The sequence below is a fragment of the Polistes canadensis genome, unplaced genomic scaffold (genome assembly GCF_001313835.1).
Source record: "Polistes canadensis isolate GaletaPanama2010 unplaced genomic scaffold, ASM131383v1 scaffold_25, whole genome shotgun sequence".
NCBI lineage: Eukaryota > Metazoa > Arthropoda > Insecta > Hymenoptera > Vespidae > Polistes > Polistes canadensis.
In genome coordinates, this window is record NW_014569572.1 from 893357 (window position 1) to 918217 (window position 24861).

General features: G+C 30.6%; 1 protein-coding gene across 10 annotated transcripts in view; it reads left to right on the forward strand.

The window, feature by feature from the left end:
- Positions 1-24861, forward strand: part of LOC106783793 (glutamate receptor ionotropic, kainate 2) — a 90212-nt gene that overhangs the window by 31527 nt on the left and 33824 nt on the right. For all 10 annotated transcript variants that reach the window (XM_014742651.1, XM_014742647.1, XM_014742652.1 and 7 more), the window contains 2 exons: positions 16541-16702; positions 21880-22131. In XM_014742651.1, the coding sequence (XP_014598137.1) occupies positions 16541-16702; positions 21880-22131 (414 nt within the window). The remainder of the gene's footprint in view (positions 1-16540; positions 16703-21879; positions 22132-24861) is intronic.

Sequence of the window (24861 nt, forward strand, 5' to 3'; positions counted from 1 at the left end):
GAAATATTTTTAACGTATCCCAGAAACAAATTATATTTCAATCAAATTCATATTTTTATTCAAGAATAAAATATAAAAATTCTTTTTCATTAAAGACTCCCCAAAGTTTTCAACCCAAGCTCTCGTACAGTGATTTGAAAAATCGATTAAAATCTTTCCAAATTAATTTCGTTTTTTTCAAACGTTAGTTTAAAAATATTCAAATTAATTTGTATGATCGCGTTTAGATCCTTTGATCCATCCTGTATAAATATTTCACACTTTAAATATTACTTCTACTTTAAGCCATAAAAATGATATTGAAACTTTTCATCATTTGTTCAATGAATTATCTTGTTAAATCGTAACGCGAATCACATTATTCTCTTTCCATTGTTTTTGAAAATATGATTTAATTATTTTTGAAGCACCGTTGAAACAGCAATAAAAAAAAAACAAAAAGAGAATCGTACGAATATATCTACAAAAAAAAATGATTACGTTAAAAAATGAATTCGAAATGAATTGGAAATGAATTCGAATTGCATTTATCATTGATCGTGTCCACGTTATTTCCAAAAGTGCACTTTTTTCCTCATTTTACTGCTCGTAGAGCATACGAGAGCTCGCAAGGAGTAATTTTCGCAACTGACGGGTGCTTGTCTACCAAGTACGACGACCATTTCCACGAGTTTAAACTTGACATGAAGAGACATGGAAGACGAGAGTTCGACCTTGCGAAATTTCCCCCTTTCTCCCTCTCTTTCTTTCTCTCTCTCTCTTTCTACCTGTCTCTCTACCTGCTTCCTACCTAGTAGAATATCACCCAAGGCTTACACGCTCGGACTCTTCTGCTGAAATCTGCGAAACTGAAGTGCACTCTTAGGATGTTCCAGGTTTCCACTCGACACGATCGACCGGGAGTTGGTTGGTAGCTTTTAAGTAAATCGATCTATGCAAATAATTGTTTTTAAATTGATGGTATTACTAATTGTCAATAAAATACATGCTCGATATTTATAACGATCATAATTTATCAAAAATATTTCGTTCTAAAATGTAAATCTTTTAAAAAAATGTCTTACTTTATATCACAACGAGTTTTGCACGAACAATATTCTATCTTTTTATATATTGTATTATTTTACTGAATAATATATAAAATCAATTCTACTACTTTTACATTTTTTTATACTATACATTACTTATGGTAAAATGAAATAAAATAAAAAAAATATCCTGCATTACGAAACTTACAAAAAAGAAAAAAGTAATATTGTGGAACGAAATTATATTTTTTTAATGAAGATACAAATGAATTCTCTATTTCTTTCGTTAAATCTATTCATTTTGTTTGAAAATTTATATTTATAGTATATCGTCTAAAAATCGTTGAGAAACTAGATAGTCTCGTTGTACTATTCTTTAGAAAAAATAAACGACAAGGAATAAGAGCTGTGTTTCCGGCTGATGCGAATCCCAACACTCGATCGACCACCATAAAGTAAGTAAGATGCACATTCTTTTCGAACACGTAACGCAGACTACGTTGACTACGCTCGATTCCGCCTCATGCATTATTCCAAGTGTACTATCTGTCTTCTGTGAAATTCTAACCCACCTATCTTCGCAGTCGTGTCTTCATTTTTGGAAGAAAGAAAAAACAAAAAAAATAAACAATAAAGATAAACAAAAAATTGATAATAAATAAGAAGAATTCTTCAAAGTATTTGTCACAAATTTATTATATACTATAATTCATTTTCTTCCTTCGGGTCTTCTTTCCCATTTTGTTCATTGGCACAATTGCACGTTTCTTTCGGAATATATACTAAGAAACCTTTGACATCGGACAATGAAAACCTCACAGTCGTGGTTGATCAAACGTAGCTTCGGAATAAAGAATAGGCACTCTGATCGATACTCTGATCAGCTTATCGTGATACGAAACATATAATACATATAGATGCTCCATATTTTTATATCTATTTCTTAATAACATTCAATTTATCACAAATTCCTGTATATTAAATCTAAAATATTATAAATATATATAATATAAATTGTTAACATTTTGTTACTTGTTATCATCGATCTGATTTATATATTATTTACAAATGTGATACGTATACACGTATATCGTTGTTATTTGATATCAAAATCGTCGTTCAGAGATTTTTACATTTACGATTATATATTTAATCCATTTGTATGAATATATATAAATAAATCTGATCTTTATAAAATATTATTTCCGTCTATAGGAAAGTTTCTCGTTTGCAGAATATGGTCCTGTGTATAACGCTTTATATAGGTGGACGTCGACTTAACTAATCGTGCCAATATAAGGCTTCACAGGCTTCGTTCGTGTCTGACCCTATGTACTGTACCATATGATGTACACCAGTAGTCAATAACAGCATACCAGTCAATTTCACGCCAGTACGAAATTCACATTTCCTCTAACACAAATTAGCCTATTTCTATATTACTAGAAAACAAATGTAACTGATATGACCGAACCCATTTGCAAAATCGATTAACTCCACAAAGCAAAGATTAGACAAATTTGATTAAGTAATATAATATACAATATATTGATATCATTTATTATTAAACGACCATAACAATTGTTCTTGTCTAGTGGTGTTAAGATTAATTATACAGGAAGTATATTTTCAATATTAAAAATGAAGTATCGATCGCGCGTGTGCCTTGAAAATAATATTTTAAAAATACACAATATTTTAAAAGTTAATAGATTTTAATAAAACTTATATTAAATTAAAGTACACTCTTTTGTCTATGCGTAGAATACCATATCGAGTTATAAATTTAGCATGTAAAGTTCATAAAATGTCAGAGAATGCAATGCTGTAAATTGTGCATCTTTGCAATTTCTTTGAAAAATTTCGGTAAATATTTTTTATACTAAAAGTGAATAGATTTTAATAAAACTTACATTAAATTAAAGTACACTCTTTTGTCTACACGAACGCTTCGTGCTTACACGTTAATAATTTATTATACTGCGCATTGAAATTGTCTCTTTTTTTAACCACCAGACATCGTTACTAAACTAACTAGTTTTCCATACAAAAGTTAGTTTGCTGCTGAAAAGTGACATAATAATATAAGACAATATACATCTCTAAAGTAATTAATTATTAAAATATTATTATTCATTAGAATATCGTGTTAAAAAAAAAAAGGATATAAAATGTCGTATCTAATGTAAATGAAAAGAAAACTGAGTTAGAAAAATGTTTAATACCTAATACAGGAACACGTCTTATCAGAAGCCGAGAAGAATGACAACTGAGAAGGAAGTAGTAACTAGAGGTTAAATTTAACAAAATAATTGTTTATCGATTATTTAATATCTTATTTATATGTATATATACATATTTCATTCCTCGGCCGATGTTTACATTCGATTGTTTTTTTCATTTTTATTCTATTAAGAATCTCATCGTCGAACTTGTAACCACATTAATCTTCGTGTTCGTTGAAAAAGTGATTCAATGTTCGTTCAATGCATTGCATAGTTGTTTTTATATTCATTGTTCATCTTTTTCTAACTTCGAGAAATATTACATAAAAGTGATATTTAAAAAATTACTTTATTTATATATATATATTTTAGAAATTTAAAAAATACTTTTCCTGTATTTTATATTTTACATAATGTTGACATTCGTAAAACTAATTTTTGCAATTTTTCCATTTGCAAATTATTCCAACTATCTTTTAGAAGATATCACAAATTTTCTCTTGACCTTAGATCAAATGGAACTTATAGTTTGCATAACACATAAGTATTTAATGCAAGTGCAGCAGGTGTACCCAAAACTTTCGGTCAATATTGTACATGTATATAATGGTCATATGTATCTCTACTCGTTAGTAAACAATTGATATTAATCGAAATATTATCCAGTAGATCGTAGTATGAATTTCATACCCGAATTAATTGCACACATAACATCTTTATCGATTATCATCATCGAGAAGAGAAAATCTAACCAAATAATGAAACTTTACGTATAAACTTGTTAATTGGACAAATGTAAATGGATTTGTAGGTAACCAAAGGGAAAAGAAAAAAGGATATCAAAATCAGGATAAAACGAGCATAGAGTTTCTTATCGGTGTGTTTAATTAAACCGCATAAAAACGACACGAGTATGTTACACACAGCTCATCCAATCATCGATAACATTCTTCTATTCGGATCGAGAGATACGTGTATAGATAGAGACATAATTTTATGATACGATCCCCATAAACCAATCCTGCGGGCGTATCGTACGCGTTCATTTCAAAATTTGTCTTTTATCTTATAGAAAATAAATTTTATTCGAGATAGAAAAGATCGTTGCTGTGTGTATGTGTTTCCTATTCTTTTTTTGTGTTTATCAAAATCGATCAACGATAGGTAAATCCGTTTTCGATATGTTGAAATTATTACGACGAATATCGATAAAATTCGATGAATAATATTTCAACGACTAAGGATATAAAAATAACATATTAAAATAGATTAAAGTAATAGTAAAAGAAAAATGGGTCCATCGACCGAGAAATGTCTATTTTCTCGTATCCCTAACGCTTGACACGGTTCTTTGACGAACGATGTCCATGCACGGACGTAACTCGACCAACGAATCGTATTTGCTGAACTGGCATAACTAACATTCGGCTCACGTAGAGAACATTTACGAAAGCATTAGGAGATCCTCCAGAGAGTTTCCTGCTCCTTTTCCGTTTCCGACCACAAACGGACTTCACCAAAAGTGAGAGAGAGAGAGATAGAAGAAAAGTGAGCACTCGTGTTTCCAAATTCATTCATCCTACATTTTACATAGAAACTTTAAACAAGAAACAAAGATAAATTTATCTTTTTTTCAAAATCGAGAAAAAAGGAAAATTCATTCATTTCAATATTTCTCATTTAACTATATAACAAATTTATCTACATATGGCTATACTTAAAATTCTTCTCTATGGAATAATTCATTGTAAGATGAACTCGACACAGGTCTAAAACAAATATTTTCTATTAAGATATTATAGAACATCTCTACATCTGTGCTAGCTAAGGTGGACAATTTCTTCGACGGGATTCGTTCGCGTAATGTACATAGCATATCCTCTGACCGAAATGAAAACGATCAAAGAGATACGAAAGGTTGTTTTAGTGCAAGATGAAACGAAGATACAAAGCAGAGGAAAGTAAAGGAAAGAGATTAGACTGCAGAATAACGTAGATAGAGATGAGATATAAAGAACGTACGGACAATGGTAAAAGAAAAGAAACGTCACGAAAGGCTACCACCATTTTTACGATTATCCTAAGCCTTGGATTTCTCTTATCCACTCTTTTCCCTTTTTTTCTCTTTTTCTCTGTCTGTCTGTCTGTCTGTCTTTTTCTTTATCCTTATATTTCTCTGTCTGTCTGTCTGTCTATCTGTCTGGCAAACGTCCGTCTCTCTCTCTCTTTCTTTTTCTTACTCTTTCTATTTTATTTTATTTGATTTTATTTTCCTTTTTCTATCCTCGTATTCATTTTTCTATCTAGGTGTAAGTTTGAAAGGTGTAACGAGCTGTCGGGTACGAAAAACGTGCCACAATTGCGTCTTCCCTCGACGTCGATGCCCCGTGCGACGTTTTCCCTTACTACACCGATGTTACAAGTTGCAAGATTTTACCTTTCCTTTATTCTCCTCACATATTTAATGGTACTCGTAAGATTCTTCTATTATTGTTAGTCCCGTCTTTACATTTTCTCTTTCTCCATACACGAAATGAAGAAACCTTGAAAGAAAATTTCTTTTGAATACGAAGAAAAATTATACTGCGAAATAATTTTTCAAATTTTTACAATACGATGATGATGATGATGATAATAATAATAATCGTAGGATGAATCTATGTATAAATAAGATTCATTTTTTTTTTGTAGATATATATATATATAAATTGAAAAATATTTAATCAGTTATTTCTCTCGTCCAAAATTATAATTCTTAATGATAAGGTATCAATGGGGAACTTGGACATAAAAAAGAAGTAGAACTTAATTTAACTAAGTTGGACGTTTCGTCCCTTTATTGGGACTTCTTCAGCAACTAGAAATTTTATTTTATTATTTCTTATATTATGACATACACGAAGACTCATACAATATATAATTTTGTTACATGTCTTCGTCCAACTTAGTTAAATTAATAAGTTCTACTTCTTTTTCTATGTCCAAGTTCCCTGTGATACCTTATCATTAAGAATTGAAAAATATGTTAAGAGAAAATGTTATTACGATAGATTCGTTGATAAATCGTTTACATTATTGTTCGGTATTTCGCGTGTAGATAAGAAATTATGGTTGTGATAAGTCGACGAGGCGTACTACATCGATCGGAATGGATTCGGCGCTTGCGTGCGTGCGTGCACGCGTACGTATGTGTATGTGTGTGTACGAATGTATCTATAACGGGGTTGAATAGTATCGTGGTCGTAACTTAAAATGAAGAATATTTACGAACGAGAATGGTAAGATTTAAAGAGAATCGTTCAGACTGTTCTAGATAGCAAAAGAATATAAGGAAGATGAATATCGAGAGAAACGGAAATAATACTCGACAACAAAAGTCGTAGATAGAGAAAGAGAAAGAGAGAGTAAAAAGGGAACCACTAGGCGAAAACCAAAGTAGGGTTGCATCTCTTAAAGACGAAAGCTTGCCAGCCAGACAGGCAACCATAGTTGCCAAGAAATGGCGCGGAAAGTAGCGCGCGTTAAAGATGGGTATAAAGGATGAAAAACGGTTCGTTATGCGCGTACGAGATATCTTTTCCTAGCTGTCTTTTACGATTGTCAAGTGACGTCACGAATAAATACTTTTGGCACCGTTTCTATAAATAATCTACATAATATGTAAATATATATTGTAAATAACATGAATGATTTAACAAAGATAACAAAGATCGAACAAGATCCTAAAGAAAGTTGACTTTCTTTTTTTTTTCTAACTTTTAACATTAGTGAAAGTATTTTTCAAACGTTATTCTTCTGTAAACGTCTTTTAAATGACTCTTAACTAAAATCGAGCCTCGTTGTCGTCGTCGTCGTCGTCGTAGTCGAGTCAGCTCGTTTTTACAAGTTCGAGAGAGAGAGAGAGAGAGAGTAAGACTGGTAGAGTTCACGAGAAGAAAAGAAACGATTTTCCTTCTTTGGTCTCTGAAAGCAATCAAAGAATTAGTTTCTTCGTACGGTTTCTTCGTAACTTTTTTTTTTCTCGAAAGAAAAAGAAGGAAGGAGAATAAAAGAATAAGAACAGAAAAAAAAAAAGAAAAAAAATCAAAAACTTTGAAAGTAGTAAGTAATCTAGATAAGGCAAAAAAACAAGGTGCGAAATACTTCGGGATAATGAATCTAGTCTCAAGACGATCGGACTCTGCTCGCCTACTCGAAAAACTTTTTCCAACGATGCTCAGCCAGCCAGTTGGTATCTATAGGTACCTACTCCATTCGAGATTAATCTTTCGATGGGATAGAAAGAAGTAATTATATCGAGAGGAATAGAAAAGAGGTAAGGTAGAAAGAGACAGAGAAAGAAAGAAAGAAAGAAAGAAATAAAGAAAGAGAAAGAGAAAGAGAATGGTTTCGGGTCTTGCTTGGTCTTATCGCGTTTCGAAAGATTTCACAGAAAAGTTTCGATTCGAAAACTCCCGCTCGCGATTTCGTGGCGTTCGCGAGTCAACGATAAACTTTGGTATCTTACTTATGTTAGTCGACAGACTGCTAGGAAACTGTGAGAACGGTGGTGGGTGAGCTTTCGAGCAGAGTTTACGCTGATTGCACGAGAAATCCATATACGAGTATATTTCAAGAATAAGAAGATATCGGAGTTTACGAAACTTTGTTTCTCGACTTTGCGCTTAGAACAAAATCATTCGAGGAATTTAAAACTTAAAGCGTGTTTATAAAAATTTTGGTTTTATAAATAACTATGTGTCCCAAAAATACATTGATATATTTGTGTTTCTATGTTTTATAATGTATTCAACAAAGTCATAATAAATTGTTCATCAAATTTATTAAATGTCTTTAATTTCCCTTTGAAACTCATATATATTAATATACTGTTGGGACAAGAATATTGATAATTAAATGTATTCAATATTTCGTAATTTGATATCTATTTCTGTTCATTAAACGCATTCCAAATGTGGAAGGATGTGTGAATATAATATAATTGTAAATCACAATCATTCCTTGATGAAAGATGAATAATGCATATATTACTATTACTTTTTTTTTTCTTTTTGAATTATTATTTCCATTCACAAAAACGTATGACATACTTTTAAAAGTTAAAGATATTAATTCTTGAGCCATACGCGATAGGCAATGCAATCAAAAGAGAAAAATATCATGAAACTTGGCAGTTGTTCGTTGTCTACTATGCCCCTATAGGTAGATAGATACTCTTTCATGTTCACTGCCAGTCAGTATACTAATAGCTATTACACCATTCAACATTAGCTGAGTGCATCTACTGTACATTACTTTGCATTCGAATACGAATACGCACATATATCGGAATTAAAAGATCGTAGAACATAACTGCAATAGGAAATTTTTTTCGTGAATTCGCATTTACATGAAAAACCTCGATTGAACTGACGATGAATATTCAAAAGTATCCTTCCTTTTTCTTAATAAAAAGAATACAAAAAAAATTTTATCAATTACTTTTTTATCTCTATTGAAACAGTATTTTTTCTCTCTCTCTCTCTCTCTCTTTTTATACTACGTTTTTTTATGACAACGCTGTAAAGTTGAAATCTTTCAGATTATAAATATTCAAGTGATACTACATTGGAAGAATATTTATCATAGTTTTCAATTCAAATGAACGAAGCATTTGCTGTCCTATGATTTTCAAAATTTTTGCGAATTTACTTATTACAAAAACAAAAAAAGAAAAGAAAAGAAAGGAAAAAGAGAGAAAGGAGAAAAAAAAACGAAATAATCTCAAAAGTCCTCGAGATTCATCACGAAGGATTATATCGTTCTTCAGTAGATAATCTACTTACGTCGAAGAAAAGTCTTCTAATCTAATACAGTTGGAAAGTGGAGATCTACAATTCTTTTCCATAGAAAACTTCTAACGGATTCCTGAAAATTTTCAACAAACGAGAAAAGCTCTCTCTCTCTCTCTTTTCCTCGAGTTTCAACTTTTTTAACACAAATATTCCAACCACGTGAACAAGGGTCCAGCGGAAAACCCCAGAGTTTCTTCTGTATATTAACGATGAAACTTTTGTAGAAAAATTTTATTTCACTTTTCACCTTTCACCCATCTATAACTCTACTTTGTACTTCCACTTAAGCTAGATACTTTTTAATTGTTCGAGAACACCTGAAAAGGAATATGTATGTACAATGGGATTTTATAAAATCGTTAAACGAATGCAAGCGTGTAAAATGATGAGGAGAACTCGTAATATTACAAAAGTATTCTGACAAAAAAAAAAAAAAAAGAAAAAAGAAAGGAACATTTATTATGCAAATCTACAAATATTTTTGTAATTTTCCTTCGTAACCGATATTATCAACGTAACTTATTCAAAAGAAGATTTATTCGTATGGATGATAAAAATGAAGTAATAAAAATAATACAAAACAACGTTTAATATCATTTTCAGTACGTTTTGATAAATCCCTTGAGAACGTTGTCGTGTTCGTTGACAACGACCGAAAGTTAATATCAATAGAATCGTGAAGCAATGAACCCCAACTATTTTTTTTTCCTCAATGTTTTGTTTCAGCACGGCAGTCAAAGTCTAGTCGTTATAAAGTAAACGTCATAATATATATCGATTTCTCGTGGTAAATATAAGTTTTACATTTTATTTTTTTAATCTATATATATAATAAGTCTATTTATTTTATATCAATCAACGTATTTTCTTTTGATTAAAATATATATTAAAGTCGATTGAAATTTTTTTGTTCCAATTAAAATAACTTTTTCTATAGAATTAAATTTATCCATCGATAAAAGGGCCGATAATGAATAAGTAAAAAATAATTAAACTAAAAGAACAAGTAGAAGAATATAATCTTCATCTTTGAAAAAGTAAACCGACGAGAGAAGAATAAGAAGAAAAAAGGAGAAGAAGTAATAAGATTTATCTCGATGAAGATGTTAATAAAACACGTTGGAATAACGGATAATTAGCGCGAGGTAGCAATAGTATAACGAAGAAGTAACTAAGGTAGATATCGTTGAAACGGTGCGATAATCGTAAAGAGAGAGAATCGTAATTACGCTGTTTGTAATTAAGAAAACGGAATAACGAGTTTCGGAGGTACCTAGGAAACTTCTTATCGTCACTTTCGTGCTCGTTTTCCTCGCTTATGCTCATCGTTGTCGTGACCACATTGCAGTGTGTAATACTTATCATTTATATTTTCCTTTATTTAATTCAATCTTCTTTACAAAGTACAATTTACACTTGCTTAATATCAAATAAATAATAATAATAATAATATATATTAACACACATCATATTCAATCGATAACTTCTATGGGATTAATAATTATTAGAAATAAATATAATACTTCCAAATTTTCAATTGATTGATCAGGATCATCATTGCTTTTTCAAGATTTTATCAACGTATGCTTACTTACGTCAAATAAACCGAATAATACGTCATCATGCTATTCGATCGAAAGCTTCTACGGATTGATCAGGATTGTTATTTTACTGTAATTAGACGTTAATCTTTAGGAAGATAACTTAGGGTGTAAACCGACAAAGCTTTGAGCTTAACGAACGAGATGGTAGAATGAGCCGCACATGGTGATATGCTGAAAGGGGTAGTGATATGGGAGGGAAAAGGGAGGTGAACGTTAGTCGCACAATGTATCTGGTCAGGCATTTGCCCAACGCCCGAACATTATCGGTTCCGGTTACATCCGGTCGGTCGTATTTCCCTCGGGGGATGAAATGTCCTTCGAACTACGATAATTCAACTCCTCACCCGAGTACGCGAGACTTACCGTCCTATTATTTCCATGAATGCTTTCATCCCCATTCTTGACAACTAACATATTTCCTCGCTTGCTAATATCATTCCGTAAATGTAATACTTTTCATTTGTGAATATTTTTTACTCATCTCTCTTATCTGATTTCGATTTATTAACTTGTTTAAATATTATATATATCTTTTCTGTCGTTTTTTAATCGAATATAACTGTTTTTACATGAAGAAATTTTCGATATAAATCATCGATATTATTCGATATATCTGTTCGAATATCTTTGAAAAGGATCAGAATGCACAACGATATCGAATAAAATCGTCAAAGACGGATTTCCTTTGTTATTTATCCATGATTTATATGATATTATCTTACCGTTCGATATTTCTATAAAAAAAAAAATTCTATCAGCGCAAACATTTGCTCTATATATATATATTTTTTTTTTTTATACGGATTACGTATAGCATTTATTTTTCAAATTTTTGAACGGAATTTTGTAATCGGAAATACCAGAAAAATTGTCGCAACTGCGTTACGCCGAACGTTCAATACGCATTAGAAGCTATATAAATGTAGATTTTATTTGATTTTTATCTATATATATATCCATGTTTCCTCTATTTTAATTCGTATCATCCAACGGGGTTATTCATATGATAGAATATTATACCGATGAAAAGCCACGTTATAACGTAAAGCAGGCTTAACAGCAAGAAACGTGTGAGAGTGAAAATCGTTAATGTAAAATTGTCGATGCTTTCCTTCCTTTTCATAAGAATTTATTATACATATATTCAAGAGAGCTTTAACGTCAATCGCATGAATAAACCTCAAAGAAATAAATAAACGAAATTTTCTCCTTCGACAAGCAAATAGGCTCCGTTAGAAATACTTTCTTGCTAACGGTGCGGTGCGGTGCGGTGAATCATTCATTTCATACTTTTTACACGACTTTCATCCTTCAAACATTATATCATCGTATCGTCTCGATTTTTCATCTGATATATTATTACTATTTTAAAACAAGAAAAAAATAAACTAACAAATAACTTAGTCAAATTTCTTTAAAAATAAATATTACTTCGGCAAAACAAACCTTCTATAATATTAAACTCTTGGATTGGTAATATTATTCTATTCATCGATATCACATTCTCTCCAGGACAGTTGGTAGAGAAAATATTTGCAGATTGGCTCATGCAATATCATGGATGGTATGTGTACAAACGATACGATCGAGATAGATCAAGCTGAAACAATAGTCTATTTGCTTCCTTCGATCTTCTTGATTCTGGTGCGTACATCTTATAAGACATGGAGTTGGGGAAGCTTGGGGATGTTTCATCGAGAAAGAGAGAGAGAGAGAGAGAGAGAGAGAGAGAGAGAGAGTCGAAGAGCTTCTCTCAAGATACAATGGGATAGTTACTTTACCAATTACGTCTAAAACGTCGGTGAAATTCCAAAGGTTGAAACTTTGATAACAGCTGCTGACGTGATTTATTCTGTATCGCGGAAAGATACCGAAATTGCATCCTACCGATGATTAATTAGATTCTCATCACTTCCTATATTTAACGTAGATATAATCGCGAACAAAAAGGTAGATATTATTGTCATCGTTATTAATTAATCATGAAAATATAATACAAAATGGCAACACATATGCAAACGAATGAAGAAATGATACAAGTTATAATGTTAAACGAATGATATTTTATTTCATACATTTAGCAAATCCAATTTAACGTTCGCGCTCATTGAACATTCGTATATTCGAATAAGAACAAAGTATACCACCGTGTTTTCGAACGATCGATAAACTTTGCATAAATCTTCTTCGTTGAAAGAAAAGAAAACCAAGTCTCGTACATTTCGGAACGGGTCTCTTTCGCAAAGTTCGTTGGAAACTGCGAATGACGTTTCGTCAGTGGGCTTGTTTATTCTGTTACTTTTACGAAATGATTCTCTCGTTCGTTAATTAAATTCGACGATAGAGAGAACAACAAAAATTTCTTTTGTAATTTGTGTCGCTAGAGCTCGTTTTCGAAAAAAAAAAAAAAAGAAAACAGGAGAATAAAAAAAGCAAAACTATATAAAACAAAATGTTCAATTTTGATAATAAATCAAAGGTACGAATTTTGTTACATTCGCGTACAACACTACGACGTTTCGAAATAACGACATATTTCTAGTTACAAAATACACTTTGACCGAAATTGATGAAAAGGAATTCTTTTTCAAGGGAAAATAGGAAGCTTACCCATCCGCGGAAGCAACGAACGCTTGAAACGATGAAGCTTCGTAAATCACAATGACAATGTTCTTTGTAAACATAATAAATTGGTCGATGAAAGTAACGTCATGCTTTCAGCTCTTTTCCTCTTTCTTTTTTCGGAAAAGATAACCGATGATTAAAAGTATTCCCAAAATATAAATGAAACAATCGATAATATTCTATAATCGATTAGATCGATTTTTGTATATATATTGTTTTTCTCGATTATTATTATTATTATTCAAAACAAAATCAACAATATAGTAAAAAATGTTCGTTTAAAAATACAAACTAACATAAATAAGATTGATTTTTCATAATGGGAGGAAAAAAGAAAAAGAAAATAGCTAAAGTATTCGCATTTGGATAAATCGATGTGGAACCCTGCGATCTCTAAGGACCAACCTTCGTCTTTTGGAACGAGCTAAACTTGAACGGAGCAACACCAACTACTATTCGTGACTTCATCTTTCTTTATCTAGTCACGACACTCGATTTCAATAACCATTTGAGTTTAGATATCTCCAAAGAGAAAGACTTGTTTGAAATCTCCTTTGAAACGTTCTTGAAAGGATAAAAAGAAGAATAGTACCTTCTTCGATTCTCTTTCTAAAGTTATTTTTATTCGCACCTCATTAAAAAAAAAAAAAAAGAAAAAAATGAAAGCACGTAGAATTAATTTATTTCGTTTTTTTATTTTTTAAGGATAGCTAAAAAAAATATTACAATTTATTGTTTATGACTCTTTTTTTTCCTATATGATAAAATCATTCGATAGATGAACAAGTTTAAAAATAGATATTTTAAGAAATGTATTAAATTTCGTAAAGCTTAGGGAAATTTTCCATTGGATTCATACATACGTCTAGAATTTTTCAATTTACTTGTCTGCGGATGAGTCGATTCTACAATAGAACGAAGTATGTCACCTATCTATCCACATATATATGTACGTACGTATGTATGTATATAAAGAAGTTCTTTTGTCACGTGCGAGAAGAATAGTAGTGGAGCTTTTCTCAACGTAGGAATCTTTATCGAGTTTTCAGAATCTCAATAAATTCGATTCCCTTCTAGTACTCTTCTCAATCGTTTACAATTCCATTCGTGTAATACAATTCTATAAATTAGCTTTTATTCGAAGAAAAATAATATATATATATTCGTTTTTGAAATTAGCATTCCAAAAATTGAGTAAGAAAGGACAAATTTTATATACGAGTCTACAAGGTAATACAATACGCGTTTAACAAATTTATTTGACATCAATATACCAAATATATCAAATCTAAACGCTCGATATAAAAATATTTTAACAAAAAAATATAAATATTATAATATTTAAAGAAAAATCGTATAAATGATAGCAATAAAATAATATTTTTAGTCGCGTCCGAGGTTAAGCTGAATTCTCGATAAACTAGAAAGGCGAATATTCCTGTTCGAATGTTAAAATGCGAGTTGGAAGGTAAGTGCCAATACGTGGGACGAAGCATATTCCTCCTATCGTGCATTGAATATGAAAAAGAAAAGACAAGAGAAGAGGGAACGTGAGAAACACAGATTCCCAAGCTTCAATCCTTAGGGAAACGATTTAACGATTACGTTTTTCGCTCGATTCAACGTTTAAAGTACCGACAACGTACCAATTGTGAGCTTTCATTTGATAATAATCGTGAAAAATACCTTTATCTATTTCTTTTAGAAAATATTATTATTATTTCATTGTATATATGTATTTATGGATTCTTAATCACTCGTTAATGATTTTAAAAAGATGATAATTAACGGGATTTGTTATATACGAAGATATACAGATATATATATATCATATATACCAGTAATGTACATCGTTTTGAGAAATGCTTAGCCAGTTTGATTTACAGCCGCTCACATACGGCTATTATAATTAGATATACATAGTAGCAATGTAAAGGCGATTTATTGTATAATTATACGACAGATGTACGCATGTTTAATGTCACTAACAGGCGTGTCATTCCATCTAATATAACATCCATCTGTTATAGATATGCAATCGATATTATAAATTTTCTTTCATCGTCTTCTTTATTATTTCGAACAAGAAGATGAAAAAATCATTATAATATCTAGAGTTTTAAAACAAAACAAAAATAAAAATAAAAGAAAAAAAATATAAGACCAATAAATTGATGTCTTAGAAACTTGATTAATTAATTTCATTTAATTACTGCTCAAAGGGAAAATGATACCATGGAAGAACGGAAGATTGATTCGTTCTTTCGGTGAATTAACTCTTGAGAAAGTTTTACCACCGAAGAAGATGAAGTTTCGTTTTTCCTTCGAAGAAACTTAACCAAACTACTAATCAAGAACATCAAATAATTTCGGTTATCGTTGTATCAATTTAATTTCACCTCGAGTTCAAAATTTTATTTCATATAACTATTATCGAATGGAACTCTATTACAATTGGTTAAAAGGTACGATTATAATAACCTGCGAATGGTTTTATCTTTCATCGGAAAAATTCATTTTCCATAATGACTTCGCTCTCTCTCTCTCTCTCTCTCTCTCTCTTCGTGTTAAAAATATCAACGAGATAGAAAATGTAATGTGTTTTTCAACGAACTTTAATAAATTATATGATATCAATAAGCAAGAGAATATTATTTATTTTAATAAATATATAACGTCGACATTTAAGCTTAAAGCGAAAGAAAAAATTAAACATTACAGACAAAATATTGATCGAATTTAAAAATCTTTTTTATCAAAAAATAATCTTTGAAAATGTTTGACTATTCCTTCTCCGACAGATAGTAACTCTTTGAGCAGTGCAATTTCTTAAAGGATAAGCATGACACCAACTACGGTAATTATTCGAATTTAATTAAAACTACTTCTCTAACTTCTTGTGCCATGGTAAAATCATTAATTGAAAGTAAAGTAGGATGGTAATATAGGAATATATATATGTAAGTATATGTATGCACTACATATACCTATCAAAAGTATATCTAACGTATATATATAAGTATATATAACGTATATCAATCAAGCAATATGTTACGTCAACTGTGACATCCTGACAGTATAATGTTTTGGATTTTTTTATACTTTAATTTTAATTACATTTTTTTAATTAAAATAAATTTGAATTCTATTTTATTTTTGTATAATTTAATTTATTTAATGAAAAATTCGAACAATATAACATAGTTATTTCGAACCTGTTACAGGTGCTATCTTCACGGAGGATCAAAAGGATAGTCCCTCGGAACTAGCTTTTAAATACGCAATTTATAAGATCAATAAGGATAAGACACTTTTGCCAAATACAACGCTGGTCTACGATATTCAATATGTGCCTAAGGATGATTCTTTTCGGACGTCAAAAAAAGGTAAATATTAAAAAGAAAAAATAATAAAAAAAAAAAAAGAAACGAAAGAAATTTAAAAATATATCTATATCCCGCGTGTAACATCAGAAACACGCGTGTTTCAATTTATATCGACGTAAAGAGAATAATCTATGCCTTGCATTAACATATCGAAATCATTTATAAGGATTTAAATAGATATTTCATACCACGTAATTAGTAGTTTAATTACGACGCTTTGAGATTTATCCGACTAATGAAAAATATCGGAATAGAAATTAGAACATAAATATATAATTTTCGAATAATTATAAAAATTAAAACAAAAATATAATTTACAAAGACTATATATTATTATATAATATTATATACATATGTATATATGTATAATTTACATTACTTCGTGCATTTGAATTCAACATTGCAATCGTTTCCTATTTATTTTAAAACATTTTTATATCCAAATAGTCATTAACGAGAAGGAAGAATTTTTTTTAAACGAGAATGCATCGTAAGCATGATCGTTGCGAGTTTAATGATATTTATATATTAAATTTTCTCGGAAGAAAAAAAGCTTTTCCTTACTTTTGAGATGGCACGTTCAATACGCATACTCATGGTCAAATGGTAAGATGTTTTTTAAATACTTCAGAAATTCAGGCCGACATATTTCGATAAGACACGAATTAACGATCTGCAGACGATGCTTGAATCAATTTCAAGTATGTACTTTATATATTTTCTTTCTTTTCTTTTCTTTTCTTTTTTTCTCATTTACCTAAAGAGTATAATATTATTTACGTTAACGTGAAATTAATTATTTGAATTTGGACTTATAAAAAATGTTGGCAAAAAAGTCGAATATTTTACAAAGGGTATAATTTCACTGGAATAAAAAAAGTGTTCATCAATACATTATATTTATTGCTGACTCGTTTTGTGTCATACTAGACACAAGGGTCGACAACTTTTCGAGCAAAGCCCTGATTGGCTGAAATCCTCGAACATCCCCTTTAAGACTGACTACTACCCTCTTAGAAGCAATTGCTTCAGGCTTTGGTCTTTTACGTAATATTGTATTCATGTAGGACTTTTGTGAATTTTTCGAAAAAGTATCTTTTTTCTTTTTTCTTTTTTCTTTTATACGAAATTAAAGTGAAATATAACAAGGGCAACATCTGATTTTTTCCAAACTTTTCTAAATTTTTATTTCGCATATTGTCCGGCTGATATAGGGTCGTTTGATGAAACATCTTGTTAAATATTTTTAAATAAACTTACATTTATTTAACGATGAGAATAAATAGTAATTATAATATTCGTAAATTTTCTTCCTTCAAGATATTAATTCATCCATATCTTTTTCATTTTAACTTTACCTTACTTTATTTCTTTCATTTATTTCATTCATTTATTCCTTATCTACCTTAGAAATAATTTTACCTTTATACAACAGACATATTATACTCAATAGAAAAGTAGAGTGAATCTCCGGACACGGTATATTGCAACTAGTCTATTGTGTAAAAATTCTTCTTAGAATCATACAAATCCTTTTCTATAGAAGGTCTGGTAGAAAATTGTTATTTATACGAAGTGAATCTTCTTTATATTTCGAGTGCTTACCATCGGGGGTGGTAGTTCGTTTATAAGACTCCAAGCAAAGTCTGCAAAAAAAAAAAAAAACAGAAGAAAAAAAGAAGAAAATGAATCGAAGTAAAACGTGAAACGTCTAGAAAATTGAATTTACGTTAGAAATATCGATTTAATACGAATCTTCATGAATTTCGTAACACGATCAACCGTTCGAGACAGTCATCTTGAAATACGATACAAGTATTGGTTCGAGAAAACGAGAGAGACAGAAAGAGAGAGAGAGAGAGAAAGAGCAAAGTTGTGAAAGCAATTATGGCAAAGCTATATCCGGAGAAATAGAAAAAGTATTAGCTGCAATAGAGTTTAAGTGCAATAAGGTTTTCGTTGTGAGAAGTAAATAAATAAATAAAAATAAATAACATAAAAATATATAGGATTAAAGTATTAGACGATGATATTAAATGGATAATTATTGAAGTAGGTATTTTATAAATAAAAAAAAAGTACATATCTCGATTTAATTATACATTGAAACGCGCGCGTATGGCGTTGTCTCTATTCTTTTCTTTACTATACGTCGAGTACTTTTGTGTATGGTAAAAATATGAAAAAAAAAAAAAAAAGAAAAAAAAACTCAATTACGGGATGAGCACGAGCGGGTTTTCCGAAAGAATGCGCTTAAAACTCGAATAGGTTGTAGATATCAGCATCGGTCGATGACTTGTTTGGAATCAAATGCCGAAGGGTAGTCGATAGATTCGTCGCTGACTCTAAATGGCTTCCTAGACGTCATCGATTTCCATACTATTGATCAAAGAACTTGATTGAAATCGTTGAAAACAATGGGTACATTAACATTTCATACCAAAAATTGTTTTTACGAAATAATATATTATGTATCTTTTCCTCTACAGATGTTTCATGCTTTAATTTACAAAAAAAAAGAAAAGAACAAAGAATTGTTTTTTTTAATAATATTTTTACTTGTAAGACATGTCACACATTAACCGGAAAGTAAATATCAAAGAAGAATTGTTGTTTGAACGTTGAGTAAAAAAGAAAAAAAAAGAGGACTTTTCTTTTTAGAATGTGACAGTTCGTTAAAGCTGTGAGTGATATCGTAACGAAGTGCCGACCCTTATGTATTTCCTTTGAACACAACGTTATACTGAATCAAAGACAAATTTTTTAACAGGAAGATCGATTTTTTAAAGCAACACATTCGCTTTTTTTTACAAATATTTTCTCGTTAACCTAAAATTCGATTATTTGTCGATTAATTGTTTTATTATTTTAAAATATCAAGGAATATAGAACTGGATAAACAAAATTTGTAGTTATGATGAATTATGACAATGAGGATATAAAATATAATAGATTAAATTTGTTTTTCCTTTATTTTTTTAGAGTGAAACTTTTTAAGACGATGGTAACGATAAAATTATATATAAAATGACATAAAAAAAGAGATGGAACATTGATATACCTTAGGAAGAGATAAAATTTATAGACGATCGACAGTTGAATGAGATTATGGAAAGTTCTTAGCGTGTGTGAGTGTACGTATGTGTGTATGGGATACGTCTAACATAAGTAAAAGAACAGAATATAAGTTGATGTAATATACATTTCTTTCGATTAATTAACAATCACTTACTGTATATCGAATACATTAATATTGTATTCTATTAATATTCTATATTATTTAAATTAAAGTAAATTTGTTTTTAACGTTTCTGTGCAGTGGTGACTTCGGAGGGGGAAATTTTCATCGAAAAAAATATCACATCGAAAATATTTAATATTTAAATTATGTTAAAATAAGTATATAATGCTTATACTAGTATACATATGTTTAAACAATCTGAAATATAAAGAGAGTGTATTAGAGTATTAAAAAAAATTGTTAAATTATCGATAGAAAAGTCTATTGTTGTTTAAAAGTTCGAAATATATGTTCGGAGCTCCGTCCTCTTCGAAATCCACCTTGAGACTGGCACTTTCTCTTCTATGAAAATTCTTTTATTAAAAGTTGTTTATATGACTTTCCGTACGTTGCGCATGTGTATAAAATCAATAATTCACCTAATTACTACAATTTAAGATTATAACATTCTATTTAAAGTTATACTAATGTAATTTTTTTTGTTTTATAACTATTTCAATCCTAAACACACTACACCAATAATTATCAAAGGAAAAATTTTAAGAAACACTTTCACACTGCATATATGAATAAATTAATTATTTTCCGCACAATAATACGAGTTTCACTTTTATCGCACGTGAAGGCAACACGTATCCTCTTTTTCTTTTAATCTTCGAATAATAGTTTCATCTCATTTAATTTAAAAAAAAAATAAGGAACACGATAATTGTAAAGATCGGAAATAAATTAAAGTCACACGTACAATACGAATGGTCAAATACAAGAGGAAGCAAGCAGTTAACGAAATCGTCGTTTAGTAATAACATCAACGTGTGGCGGCACATTGATCTAGTTGGAATACATTCGTCGATTCCATCCTTGCGATTCAAAACAAAGAAATTTCGGATTCAGTCATGAATAATTCGTACGTTGTCCGCAAAACAGTGCGGTGTCTGTGCTTAAACGCGACAAGAGTATTTTCAAAATCGAATTCGTCCATTTCCCCCCCCCCCCATTGGAACAATTCCTATCTATATTGATGCCGACGCCAATGTTAACGATAACATAGCGTGCCAAGAATAATTTTCTTGATCAAAACGATAAAAGAATAAAGTATAAAGAATAAAGATAAATCGTGAAAAAAACGTTATCTGTGCGTTTCGTAACTGAAAGGATAATGGATAAGGAAATGGACCCTTCGAAAACGTATCAATTTCACTGGTCATTCTTCTTGCTTTTCATTGGTGATATGTACACGTAAGAGTCGTAAATCATGTCCATCCGTATCCCATCAGTTCAGTCCGGTTCGGTACAGGGTTGCGTATGTATTGACGCGTGAACTAGGTGATCGAGTTGCTGAGGAAGTCCCCAGTAAGGGACGAAACGTTCAACAAGATCAAATAAATTTGTTCATCAAAATTTATTAACTGTCTTCAATTTTCCCTTTGAAACTCATATATATTAATATACTGTTGGGACAAGAATATTGATTATTAATTGCTATTGATGATCGTCAAAGTAGCTTGCCTATATAAATAGACTGAATCGAGTACCAAATAGAAACGATCGCTAAAGTTTTGCATAATACTTATCAATTATTTTGAAGAACGAACGTCATCCATCAATATTACGAATTTTTCTTCAACGTTTGAAAAAAAGAAAAAAATGTTTCTTTCCGATTCCTTATCGATTCAATTTCATTTCGAATAACATTTCTATACCAGAATGGGTTATTGTCGACGAATTGAAAATTTGTATCATCGATAAAAAAAAGTATATGTTTGATAATTATTAATTATTATATGAAATGAATTTTTCAGTGAGATTCATTTTTCAAATTCGTCTATTTCTCAGAATACAAAAAATGAAACGCTTAAAAATGATTAAAAATATTATTAGATAATGTTTCAATGAAAGTATTTCGAAAAGTAAGAAAAGGATCTTGATGTTTCAGCGTGTAAGCAGTTATCGAGGTCCGTTCAAGGTATTTTTGGACCTTCGGATCCTCTTTTAGGAGCTCATATCCAAAGTATATGCGAAGCTTTAGACGTACCTCATCTCGAAGCAAGGGTCGACTTTGAGCCAACGTTCAAGGAATTTAGCATAAATCTCTACCCGGCTCAGGACCACCTCAACAAAGCCTTTAAGGACCTCATGTCCTTTCTGAATTGGACTAGAGTAGCTATCATTTACGAAGAGGATTACGGTGAGTGCAGTGCCTTTTCAACGAGTTCACATTCGAACGAAAAATATAGTTAATTACTATTCATGTCTCGTAATAGGATAACGTAACTTTATATTATGTATATATATGTGTACACAGATATTCGAACAATTTATTCATAATTTATAACTACATTAACAATTAATTAATTAACGATCATTTGCAAGATTTTGTTTAAATTGAATCGAAAAGTTTTTTTCGTTGAAAAATCGTAGGACGAAAATTATAAATCGTATGTAGATTTTTTTCGTCGAATATTTGTTGGTCGTTACGGGGATGAATTTTCCATGAAAACAAAACGTTGGAATCAGTTGGTATAAGTGGTGTACAGTACTAGGTAGCCCTTGGTAACGCGAATGGAACGTAGAAAATGTCGAGCTGTCATACCCATGCGGATATAACTATGTTTACGTGCGACTCTGTAAACCTCATAACGCGACTCCCAACATTTGTCCCCCTTTATATTCCGTTTTTAATGGTGATCTTTAAATACGATTCAAACTCGGTTCATGAAACGAGAGTGTTCCCCTTGAAAGAAAGAAAAGTCAACAAGATCGAAATCAATGTAGAACATAAAAATGTTTTCTGTTCTTTTATTTTCTTTTATTTTATTTTTTCCTCTCTTTCTTAACCTTAAAAGAATATGAGAAAAAGAAAAATCGTTCACCTGGAAAGATTCAAAAAGGCTTCTACTTCCTTAGCTTCTTTTTCTTCCTTTAACAATGAACTTCAAATAGAACTCGAAGAATTTCTTCGAGCGAGCTTAAAAATCTTTAAATTTGTTGTTACGCTTCGATAAAAACGAATGCAAGAACGAAAATAAAAGTTTCGAATATTCGTACGTGTATACGGAAACGTTCGTTCGTTTGGAATTTATCGATATTCAATATAATTATTGCTGTTACGTTCATTTTATCGTAATATCATTCTCTCGTCATGTATACCATCATCCACTTCGTTTTAATTGGTTCGATATGTTCGTGAACGTAAATGGCAAAGTTTTTTTAAGAATCTCATTATTTCAAAACGAGTTTTCGTATATTTAATCCAAATACAACGAAAAATCTAACGAGTTAAGTTTCAAAACGAGATATTTTCTTAAGTAGAAACGTAACACATCGAGAAAAAAAAAAGACAAAAAAAAAACAATGGTAAGTTTTGTAACTAGGTACAATTTGTAAAACTTTATTCAACGAGAATGATAAAAACTAATAAGTACATTATCGAGATAAAGATATTTTGAAGTTAGTTCAATTTTCACATAACCGTTATCCTTATTATATATTAATTACATTTATTATAATTATTTTCTCGAACAAATCTACGATAATTCTTTCTCGTAATATCTATCTATCTGTATATATACGTTAAATTTTCTCAGATACGTATTACACCTTAAAATACGTATGCAGATGCTCACCCACATGCTTATCTACATATTTATCTGCATATCTAGGTATATTTCCGGGTATTTCAATGGTGTAACATTTTCAAGGAGAATATACTCGCATACGTTCCCATCCAAATATTCATCAGTGGAGTAACGTCCCGTTTTAGAGTTCGTTAAAACTTGAAGAGGAGAAAATAGTTTTCGTCTATCCAACGTATTTCGGATGCCACGAATTTCCAGCGTTAAAATTTCTACCACTCGAAATCGCAGCCGGTCGAATTCACGGCGGATTATCACCGGCCTTTCGACTTTTACTCGTAAAAGTTGCGACATTACGAAAGAGTAATATCCTAATAACAAGATGATGGTGTCTCAAGTATATAAAGTAAATGATATTTGGCTAAGGTTAAATGAAAATTTTTATATATTATACTTTTCAACTTCAACTTATTTTTTTATTATTAATCGAAAAAAGAAAAAATAAAAAGAAATAAATAAATAAAAGTAAACGCTAATACATTACGTATTACTACGTATCGAGTACCAATGATTAATGATAAAAATTCGCGAAAGAAAATGTTGAATCTTCGTCGAAGTAACGAGCAAAAGAAATTCCGACATTATAACAATTTGACTGATTATTTTCGATAATCTTTTATATCGAAAAAATACGAATAAATAAGAATCGCGAAAGTTCCTAATGTTTTAGATAATTCATCGAGATCGATAGTTACACGAGTAAGTGAGTTTAGTTATTAACTTTATTATTACTGTTCAAAGAAAATAAGAAAAGGTAATGGGAAAGAAGTGGTATCCCTTCTTAAATTCTTTCTGGTCCTAACGTAGAGGATAGGTACTTTCGGTATCGTGTCATAAATTTTCAAACTACAAACCAACCCCTAGCCATTCGTTCGTGATAGTGGCGGTGAAGATGGGGGTGGGATTGGGGGACAGGTTTGTAGGTTACTCCATAAAGTAGACTTTCTTCATACCCTTGAGCGTTTACTTCTTTTTCTTAGCGCTTCCCTCTCCTCCCTTTCTCTTCTCTTTTGAGTCTCTTTTTAAAAAGAAAAAAAGAAAAGAAAAAAATGCTATTTAATAGATATGCGCAAGCGCAGTACGTTGTAATTGGAGGGAGGATGATGCATCCTACAGAAACGAAGTTTGTTATTTTTCAATTGAACGTTTTCTTAACAAGAACAACAGGAGGGAATAATATTCACCGTGTATTTCTTTCTGCAATATATCTTTTTTACCTCTTCTCTCATTCCATTTTCTAATATTATTTCTATTTTACTTTCTTTTAAAATGTCACTCTAATT